General features: G+C 38.6%; 1 protein-coding gene across 1 annotated transcript; it reads left to right on the top strand.

Annotated features, from left to right (window-relative positions):
- Positions 1 to 3,083: 3,083 nt before the first annotated feature.
- On the top strand, positions 3,084 to 8,461 carry LOC104278274 (nipped-B-like protein). Its single transcript, XM_009875194.1, has 3 exons — positions 3,084 to 3,235; positions 4,904 to 5,069; positions 8,317 to 8,461. Exons 1-3 carry the CDS (start codon positions 3,172 to 3,174, stop codon positions 8,459 to 8,461), a joined length of 375 nt encoding a protein of 124 aa, XP_009873496.1. The 5' UTR covers positions 3,084 to 3,171.
- The last annotated feature ends 1,872 nt before the right edge of the window (positions 8,462 to 10,333 follow it).

Genomic DNA, 10,333 nt, shown 5'->3' with positions numbered 1-10,333 from the left:
ACACTTCAATGCAATGTGTAAAACCTTTATGGTGCAGCAGTTCTTTAACTCCTGAACTACTACTGGTAATAACTGCTGTTATTATCAAAAATGGATCGTGTAGAATCTAAATATTGAAAAATATTTGTTCTTCTTTACTAATCGTGAGCTACTACAATGCAGTACTTTTAACTCTTGTTACAGTTGGGGAATGGGGGGGAAAAACCACAGCAAAACTTGTCTGTCTCAGTCAAGCCATTAATTGTTGCATGCTCTTCTGATGTTTCGTATGAAAGAATCTATCTCATCGTGAGCTGTTGAATTTTTTTTTCCTTATAACTGCTTGGTATTTTAAATTCCTTAAATGAGGGAGTTGATTAATGGTCTCAGTGACATAAAATTTGAATTCTAGTTTCACTAGATCTCAGTCTCTAGTTCTGGAATTGAATCCCACTTTGTTTGTCAGTTGTGTAACAGATGCACTTTTGTTCTCAACACAACAGATGTAATATTTGAACTCAGATATTCCTATGTGGTTTCTTCATATTGTGTTTGTTGTATAAACTAATCCCATCACTTACTCTCGTCAGTCTCTCTTTGTCTTTTGCTTACTCTCATCTGTTTACTCATATCATCATACCTGCAAAAACCTCATAATGTAAGAGACAGACTTCTTGAACTGCCATGCTTGGTTCCCAGCTGGTGCAGGCAACCGCATCCTGTCCCCTCTACAACATCTGTATGATCCACCTCTAATGTAATGCTGTTGCTTATCTACGTTACTCCTAATGGAAGGCTGTTCCAAAAAATGGCAGCTCTGATGGTGAGAAGCTCTGTTCTGATTTTCTTCTTGCTTGCATTCATGCTTTTGTTTATTGCTGTGTTAGCACTGCCCTGTAGCACTCTTCCTTTGTAACCTTCTTTGACTGCCCTAGGGAGAACGACCGTAGCCCCTCTTGATCTCTGTTCTGTTAGCTAAACAAGCCAAACCCTTTTACTTTTCTCTTACAAAGAAAGGTTGCTCTTACCTTGGCCATCCTAGCACACTGCACTTGCTCCACTCTCAAATCTGGCTCTTGCCAGTTCAGGCTTCTTACCAATTATCTATGGAGAAGGTTTCTAATTTAAGTGTCTGGTTTTGGAGGAATTTTTTCCATTGACTGTCTGCGTAAGTTAATTATTGTGGCACTAATATCAGGAAAGAACTTGAATTTTAGTAGTGACAGCCTCTGATGTTTACAGCTTTTCCAGGTGATCAGGAAGGGAGAGCGAACGGTTTTTTTTGTTGTTGTTTTTTTTTCGTTTCTGTGTTACATACAGGATTTCCAGTAATACTCAATAGTGACATCACCTTAGCTTTGATGTGGTTTCAGTCAGGAGGGATCATCAGACATGACCTTCTTACCATACATATAATTTATACATGAAAGGTGTTCTTTAATTACTAACCTTTCAAATAAAATTTTAATTCTCAAAGTGTCAGTTCCTGTGGGTTTGCTGTTGCAGACTCATTGGGGAATTTGGAGGATAAGTTGGTTTGTTTTGTTTTAAAAAAATCGCTTATTTATGGAATGAAGAAAGCACCAACAAAATTCTGTGCGTATTGGTATTTGTTGGGGTAAAAACATGGACTGTCAGGGAGTATTTGAAACTGCACTGGGTGTTTGAAGGCTGTTTTCTTCTGGATTAAAAAAAAAGCCAAAACCAGCAAACCACTGAGAATATCTGTCTGTAGCAGTTTCCTTAGCTAGATTTCTGTACCTGTAGTGTACTGTACTTTTAATAAACAAATGTAATATAGTCAGAATGAGACTCTGGCAGGTGCAGCAAGGAGGTCAACTACTTGTCAGTTCTGTTTAACCTCGATGTTGGTATTTTTTCAAAGAATTCAGTTGTATATAGATGGGAAAACTTGGAAAAGTTAACTGAAGTGATTCATGAAAACTTTGAGCAGAAAAAAGGCTTGCAACATTCAGTTTTCGTGTCTTGCTTGAAAGCTATATGTATTTATTTGGGCTAGTGTCCTGTATGTTGTCTTTGATGTGCATAAGAAAGAATGAGATAAAAATTACTAAGGAAATGACAGTGATTATTTGATTTATGTTGCATACATAATTCTCAAAAATGTTGACTTGTAAGGTAAGCGTAAGCAAATCATTATTCCAACATCTTCAGTAGATATCATAAACACTTACAGAAGTCCTGTTTACTGTTTCCCAAACTGTTAACACAGGTCGCTGATGTATCAAATTCATTTCCTTTGTTTATCTTCAGAAAATATGTTTGATTTTGTCTTTTCATTAGTTTAATCATGTGTAAATTTTTCTGCTTTGGAACTGCAGGTGAAATTATTGCAGTGACTTTTTTGTTGTTTTTTATTATTTATTTTTGAACAATGTGAACTTTTTTACAGTTGGGATCTTAATAGGTACTGAAAACTGAATGAACAGGTTCCTTTTTCAGCAGTTGCATATAAACTGTGCTGTTTTACGGGGACAAAATTAGTTAGTTCAGTGGTGACTAAACTTTTTCTTTCTGTGAAGGGGGTAATACAGTTTCCCGTAGAAGTGTGACCAGATAATAGTTAGTTTTAAGAAGATATTTTCAGATAAATTTTGAAGTAGCTATTACTTAAAAAATATACTAAGATTTTGTATTTGTTCTTCTACTCCTTGATTTTTTTCATCTGTAAATTACTCCTTTTATTTTTGCTAATCTCCCCTTATATGAAAAATATCTGCTTCTGCAAAACTGGGAAGTGAATGTAGCAGCTATGTACATTAAGTGTTATCTACTGCAGCATGAACTAAGAAGTTCATACAGTTTTGGGGTTGGTCCTGTATAATCTGAGCAAATTTGCTTTTGATTGCCTTATCTTGCATATTTTTTGATGAAGAGTCCTACTTCTGAGGCTAGAAGCTTGCCTTTTGATTGCTTAATGCAGTTTGATATTAAAAATCTACATTGCTCCACCAGTTCTTGACAAAATTTACTCTAGTGCACAGCTGAAGGTATGGCAATTAATTTATGTTGCTGAATTTAAAATTCTAAAGTCAATTGAGAATTTTAATTTGATTTTGTTTTTTTTCCTTTTTTCTTTTTTTTTCTTTAGTGCTTGGGAGATGGGAAGTAATGATAGCTGGCACCTGAACTAAAATATCTGTATAGGCACTACTATCCCAGAACTTCAGGATGAATGGGGATATGCCTCATGTTCCCATCACTACTCTTGCAGGGATTGCTAGTCTTACAGACCGTAAGTACTCTTCTTTTTTCTTCTCTTTACTGTACTGTTGTCTGCCTCTTGGATAAATATCTGCGTTTTCAAAATACTAAAAGTACTTTTATTTTATAAGTTTTTAGAGGTAAATCTGCTCAGAATCATGTTCGGCATGAAAAATATTAATATTGTCATTGCTTGAATTTTAAAAATATATTAAAATAAAGCATGCTAATTTAAACATGAAAACCCCAAACCTTAAGGAAGCCTGAAACAAAATACAGAAATTTGTTGATTGTTTGGGACATCATTCAGTAGCATATCTGGTTACCCCACAAAAAAACCAACATATAAATGACAAAACACTTCTTTAAAACATACATATCATCATCTTCCTTGAAAAGAGAGAGAATTACACTGCTGCTGAACTAACTAGAGAGAGTTGTAGAATATGCTAAATATAACTGAAATCTAATTCCTTCATTTTTGACAAAGTACAAAAAAGTTGTTCTAAGTAATAGATGCAAAGAATGGCTGCTAGGATGGAAATAAACAGCTGAACCTTTGAGTTTTCTTAGCTGTATAGCCTGCAAAAGAAGTGCATGAGGAGCGTGCGCTGTGTTTAAAGAAGTCAGGAAGACAAAATGCAGGGAAAGGGAATTTTTGGAAAGAGCTGTTTACATTAAAAGCTGATACTGACACAAAACCAAATGGTTATAATGTGACGAAAAATAAATTTCTAGTGAAAATTAAGAGGAGATTTGTTATTACTGTAGTGAGATACTACCATTGCAATAAGAGCAGTTGAGACAAAAATCTGTTTATAAAGTGTAAAAAAGCATTTATACCTTAGTTGTGTCTCTCTGGCTTACCCTCCTCATGTCTGTGTAGCTCTGCCGCTTACATCGTCAGGGCTTCTTGTATGGTACACTTCCTTGCTGTGTCTGTAGGCCTAAGAATGCCCTCCGAAAGTATAGTGTGCTGATTTCTAATACAGTTGAAATTCTGTGATGGGTGTTTTCATAGAATCTATTTGCCAGGTTTTGTGAGTAGGTATGTTGACTGAATTGGTATTTTAAGGATCATACCAACCAACAATATGAGCCTTCTCTTCAGAAGAAGACTTACGTAGAAGTAAATACAACAAGAGAAAATTAAACTCAGGGTTTAATTAATGGCTTAAATTGGTTGTTGGGTTGTGTTTTTTGGTAGGTTGGGATTTTTTGTTGGTTTTTGTGGTATTCTAATTTTTTTTCAATTTTTCTCTACCCTGACCATACAAAGTGGGAACAGTAATGAAATACAAAGATCAAAGTAGAAAACTTCAAGTATGTGCTCAATGCACTCACAATACTGCAAACAACTACAAAGATTTTTGCATTTCCTTCCTTTATCAGTGCTTTTGGCTGCAAGACAAAGCTACCACTACATATTAAATAACTTAGTATTCTAGAATGTTTAAAAGTAAGTTTTTATTCATGATAATTGCCTTAGCACCATTAAATATTTTTAATATATAGTAATATAACTTGTGGAGTTCACTGCATTAGTTAGTTTTAAGCAGAGTCCAGCCTTTGTGCCTTTATTTTAAAAGTAGTTGTCAAGTTTTTTTCTTCATCATATGACGGAGTAAGAAGGTGTCCATATTTGGTTACTTGTGTTTCATGAAATGATTCTGAACTCCTTTCTGTTTTCTGATAACAGTTCTGAACCAGCTGCCTCTTCCATCACCTTTACCTGCTACAACAACAAAAAGCTTGCTTTTCAATGGCCGGATAGCTGAAGAGGTGAACTGCCTTCTGGCTTGCAGGGATGAAAATCTTGTTTCACAGCTCGTCCACAGTCTCAATCAGGTGTCAACTGATCACATGTATGTATTTTGAACTTCGGCAATATCAGATCACCATCCTTATTCCCTGAAATGAAAATTGATTGGATTGAGAAGGGTGTTTGTGAGAATCTAAAAATTAGAACATGAAAATTTTTTATTAGGCTTGAGCTAAAATGTTGCAGTCAGAATATTAATAATTGTCTGTCAGCCCTTATACATAGCTGAGGGGATTATTTTATAGGTCTGCTGCTTACTCCATTCTTGCTACCTAGGAATGCAGACCTTGTGGTGTCGATTGTGCTATACTCATTGGTGTTCCACTTTGGTTAATAATGTGCATAGACAAATTATATACCCAGTAGTACAAGAAAAGAAAGATTTTTGAGACAGTCATGCAAGATGAATGTCAATTCTATTTGGGTATTGAACTTTAATTTTATTAATTGAAGCAGCAAGTATCCTAATATATCCTCTTTCTGTAATTTTTTTCTATTATTTTTTTTCCCTGATGTCCTTTGAATTGTTTTATGTTGCCTTGTTTTGGGCAAGTGGATATCTCTTGTAAAAGCTTAGATCAAACAATAAGTGAAAGTATGGATGCATTTATGGAAAATCCATAACATCTTTATTTTTGGTTCGGAGAGAATCCTGTGATGTCAAAAGTACGCCAGTTTGCTTTTTTGAAAGAAAGGATTCTCAAGGCATTGAACTTTAACCTGAATGTTACACTTTCATGCCTGTATTATTTTCCCTCCTAAAATAATACTTTCTTCGTGTTACACCAAAGCATTCTTTTATGGAGAATATCATGATATAAAAGAGGTTTTAAGAAACTTGTTGTAATAGCCTGAAACTGGCAGCTATGTCTACCTAAAGGCTTAGTAAGAGAACGTGATTTTGAAGACTAGTAGGAATACGTCATCTGCCATTCCTTAAAAAACATGAAGAAAAAATAGAGGCAAGGAACAGAGCTTTGCAGTCTTGTTTTTTCTTTTTTTTTTCCTATCATAGAATCATAGAATTGTCAGGGTTGGAAGGGACCTTAAAGACCATCTAGTTCCAACCCCCCTGCCATGGGCAGGGACATCACCCACTAGATCAGGCTGCCCAGAGCCCCATCCAGCCTGGCCTTAAAAACTTCCAGGGATGGGGCTTCCACCCCGTCTCTGGGCAACCTGTGCCAGGGTCTCACTACCCTCATGGGGAAGAACTTCCTCCTAATGTCCAGTCTAAACCGATCCATCTCTAGCTTCAATCCATTTCCTCTAGTCCTACCACTACCTGACATCCTAAAAAGCCCCTCACCAGCTTTCTGGTAGCCCCCTTGAGATACTGGAAGGCCACAATAAAGTCTCCTTGGAGCCTTCTTTTCTGCAGACTGAACAATCCAAACTCTCTCAGTCTGTCTTCACAGGAGAGGTGCTCCAGCCCTCTAAGCATCCTTGTGGCCCTTCTCTGGACACACTCCAGCAGGTCCATATCTTTCCTGTAGTAGGGGCTCCAGAACTGGACCCAGAACTCCAAGTGGGGTCTCACGAGAGTGGAGGAGAGGGGGAGGATCACCTTCCGTGACCTGCTGGCCACGTACCTCTTGATGGAGCCCAGGGCACGATTTGCTTTCTGGGCTGCAAGTGCACACTGGTGTCTCATGCTGAGCTTCTTGTCCACCAGTACCCCCAAGTCCTTTTCTTCAGGGATGTTCTCAAGCCAGTCGCTGTCCAGCCTGTATTGGTGCTTGGGATTGCCCCGACCCAGATGGAGGACCTTGCACTTGGTCTTGTTGAACTTCATGAGGTTGGCCTGGGTCCCCTTTGTGAAAATGGGAATTATGTTTTCTGTTTTCCAGTCAGTGGGGACTTCACCAGACTGCCATAACTTGGAATATAATAGAAAGGGATTTAGCAGCCTCATCCCCCAGTTCCCTCAGTACCCGTGGGTTTAACCCCTTGTGTCCCATGGACTTGTACACTTTCAGGTTCATCAGATGGTCACGAACGTGATCTTCACTTACAGTGAGCAGTTCTTTCATCCAACCACTGCCATTGTCTTCTGTCTCCAGGAGTGTGGCTGGAGCCCTTGCCAGTGAAGACAGAGGAAGAGAAATTGTTGACAACCTCAGCCTTCTCCAAATCATTTGTCACCAGTTCACCCATTTCCTTTTTGAGGGGGCCCAGACCTTCCCTAGTCTTTCTCTTACCGTTAATATACCTGTAGAAACTTTTGATGTTTCCCTTGATCTCCCTGGCTAGATTTAATTCTAACTGAACTTTCACTTTTCTAACCAGGTCTCTTGCTGCTCAGACAGCTTCCTTATATACCCCCCATTCTAGCCATCCTATCTTCCACTCCTTGAAAAGTTTCTTTTTGTGTGACAGTGTGTCCAGGAGCATCTTGCTCATCCAGGCAGGTCTCCTAGCGTTCTTTCCTGCCTTCCTCTTGGTCTGTGTACTTTGCTCCTGGACATGGAGAAGGTGATCCTTGAACGCTGACCAGCTGTCCTGGGCTCCCCTTCCCTCTAGGGCTTTGTCCCATGGTACTTTGGCCAGCAGATCCCTGAAGCGATCAAAGTCTGCATGCCTAAAGTCCAGGGTTGTAAGCTTGGACCTCCTAGTTGCCCTGAGAATCTTAAATTCTATCGCGTTGTGGTCACTGCAGCCAAGCCTATTCCTGAGCCTCACGTTGCTCACCAGCCCTTCCCTGTTGGTGAGAACAACGTCCAGCATAGCATCTTTTCTCGTGGTTCCTCTACCATTTGGAGGAGGAAGTCGTCACCAGTGCATCATTCCAGGAACATCCTGGATTGCTGAGGCCTTGCTGTGTTGTCCCTCCAGCAGATGCCAGGGGGGTTGAAATCCCCAACAAGGACCAGGACCTGAGAACACGAAGCCACTTCTGTCTGTCTGTGGAGGGCCTCATCTGCTTGGCTCTGCTGGTCAGGTGGCCTGTAGCAGACCCCTACTGTAACATCAGCTCCCCCTGTCTTCCCTTTAATCTTAACCCATGCACTCTCAACCGGCTCCTTGCCCTTCCCCATATGGAGCTCCATCGATTCTAGCTGGTCACTGATGTAGAGGGCAACACCTCCTCCCCTCTTACCCTGCCTGTCTTTCCTAAACAGCTTGTATCCATCTGTCCTTACATTCCAGTCTATATTTTAACTGTAAATTGTCTTCTTTCATTTTGTTTTTACTTTTTTATTTTTCTGTTTGGTTTTTTACTTGATTTGTAGTTTCTTATAATTTGAAAATGCATTTGCCTCTTTATTTGCTTACTTCCACAATTCCAGAGAGTTGAAAGATAACCTTGGCAGTGATGATCCAGAGGGAGATATACCAGTCTTGCTGCAGGCTATCCTGGCAAGGAATCCTAATGTTTTCAGGGAGAAAAGCATGCAAAACAGATACGGAGTACAAAGCGGTAAGGACTTTTGATTATTTATTGTTTGCATTTTGTGTTCTGTAAGTTTAGGGGACTGGTAGTAACCACAAATGTATCTGGAGCACAACTGTGATATTTATTCCTTACCTTGTGTTTGTTAGAGATACGAAACTATGTATTTTGACATCATCTTGATTGTACTAGGATAAACATGGAAATAAACTTTATTGTGTTCTTTTAAAAAATATTTAATTTCACTGCACAGTTTATAATCTCTGGGATAAGTGGTTTGATTTTTATTTTAAAATAATTTTGTTTGACTTTTTTTATGGCTAGGTACATATACTTGTCTTAGGAAATAGTTGAAGTTGCACAACTATGCCTTGAGATTATTGAAAAGCTTTTATGATTACAGTGTGTATCATTACAGTGATAGTTCTTAATAGTTCTGGAGTAAGGAGTGAGCTTCAATGAACCATACTTAACAGCTCCTTCCTGCCATTCCTCGTCTCAGCAATTTGTGATGCCCTGCAGATTTTAGTGTTTTAACAGCTAATTCTCTTTGGTGTATCTCCTGGATAGCAAACGTGAAGAAGGAAAGAGACCAAGCAAAGGATTAGTTGGACAGATGCTGGTTTTAGATATGGAGACTTGCACGTGAAGTATATTCTTGGGTATTCTTTAAATATCGAACTGTGAAGTAATTAGGAGAATTTCCAGTGTTTCTGCAGTGTGAGGATAAGGCTTTGCAAGTTCATTGATACTTATATCCTGAAATTTAACCTCTGAGAACGCTCTCCAGACCCTGTGTTTAGTGGTAGCTGTGGCACAGTATGACTTCTGCATCTGTGGGAAGGTTTGTGACTGTTTGCAGTCAGTGATTCCTGCCACTTTACAGAGTGTTCCCACAAAGAACATATACTTGAATTAGAATTTTCCACCAGTTTTGTAGAGTGAAATAATTTTTGCCAGTGCTAAAGAGAGACATAGTTTTGGAAATTATCTGTTCCAGCAGAGGCTTGAGAAAGAAAGAAGGCAAACTAGTTAATTTTGTTCTAACTTTTGATAGTTCTGGGCTTCACAAGGAGAAACACTTTTTCATCTTGATTCAGTAGTTAAGAATAATTCTTAATGAAATAAACACACCTCTATCTTTAGTAAATGTGCTTTGGCCTGTGCTTGAAAGAAGGTATTAGTGCAGAATAAAAAATAATTAAATGTAAAACTGAAAAGGATACTTGATGTTTCAGTAAATTTAACAAAGGGTTAAGCAAAGGTTTCAGAGAAACAGAACAGATCTTCCTTTAACCCTCCCTTGAATATTTAAATTTATGTAATTCTGAATACTTGTATGAATGCAAACTAAGTGTGAAATCTGAAAACTGGAGAGAACGGGGGAAAGAAGGTAGAAGCATAGCTGTAGAATTTTGAGAGGAAGAAGGCCCTAGAATAAATATTTGAAAACGTTAGGTGCAGTATGACTTTCTTGTCAATGGAAAAAGGACACACTTTTACCTGTAAGTAGATGGATTTTTAAGGTAGATGCTAGCAAGGTGTGGTAGCCTTATTAGCTGTTACTATGTCCCATTCAGGTATCTAAGGCCAAAGAACATTATGCTGATATCTTTGGCAGCAAAGTTGGGATTTCTTCTGCTTTCTGAACAGATAACTGTAGTCTCTGTGGAGTCATGATTTGTAGAACATTTGGGGTTTTTGGTGGAGACCTTGTGTAATGTGTTTTGCCACCTAGAAGAATGAAATTTAGGGTCCTTTCTAGTATTTCAAATTCATCTCCTATGTTTTACTTCCTGTCTTCCTTCTGAACATTGTCCTTCCACCTTCCGTTGAGTCCGGCAGGGGGTGAAGTCAGCACTGGGTGCTGTGACCCAGTATTTGCCTCAGTCTTTGGCTGTCAAAGCAGCCAT

The sequence above is a fragment of the Apaloderma vittatum genome, unplaced genomic scaffold (genome assembly GCF_000703405.1).
Source record: "Apaloderma vittatum isolate BGI_N311 unplaced genomic scaffold, ASM70340v1 scaffold18478, whole genome shotgun sequence".
In the NCBI taxonomy this organism is placed as follows: domain Eukaryota; kingdom Metazoa; phylum Chordata; class Aves; order Trogoniformes; family Trogonidae; genus Apaloderma; species Apaloderma vittatum.
The sequence above is the reverse complement of the archived record's forward strand: the minus strand, read 5'-3'. Positions and strand labels throughout refer to the sequence as shown.

Excerpts from the sequence above, each read along its gene's own strand:
- LOC104278274 (XM_009875194.1), top strand. The coding sequence starts at position 3,172 with ATGAATGGGGATATGCCTCATGTTCCCATCACTACTCTTGCAGGGATT. Across the intron at positions 3,236-4,903 it reads GATTGCTAGTCTTACAGACC|TTCTGAACCAGCTGCCTCTT; the intron begins GTAAGTACTCTT and ends TTCTGATAACAG. Across the intron at positions 5,070-8,316 it reads CAGGTGTCAACTGATCACAT|AGAGTTGAAAGATAACCTTG; the intron begins GTATGTATTTTG and ends CCACAATTCCAG.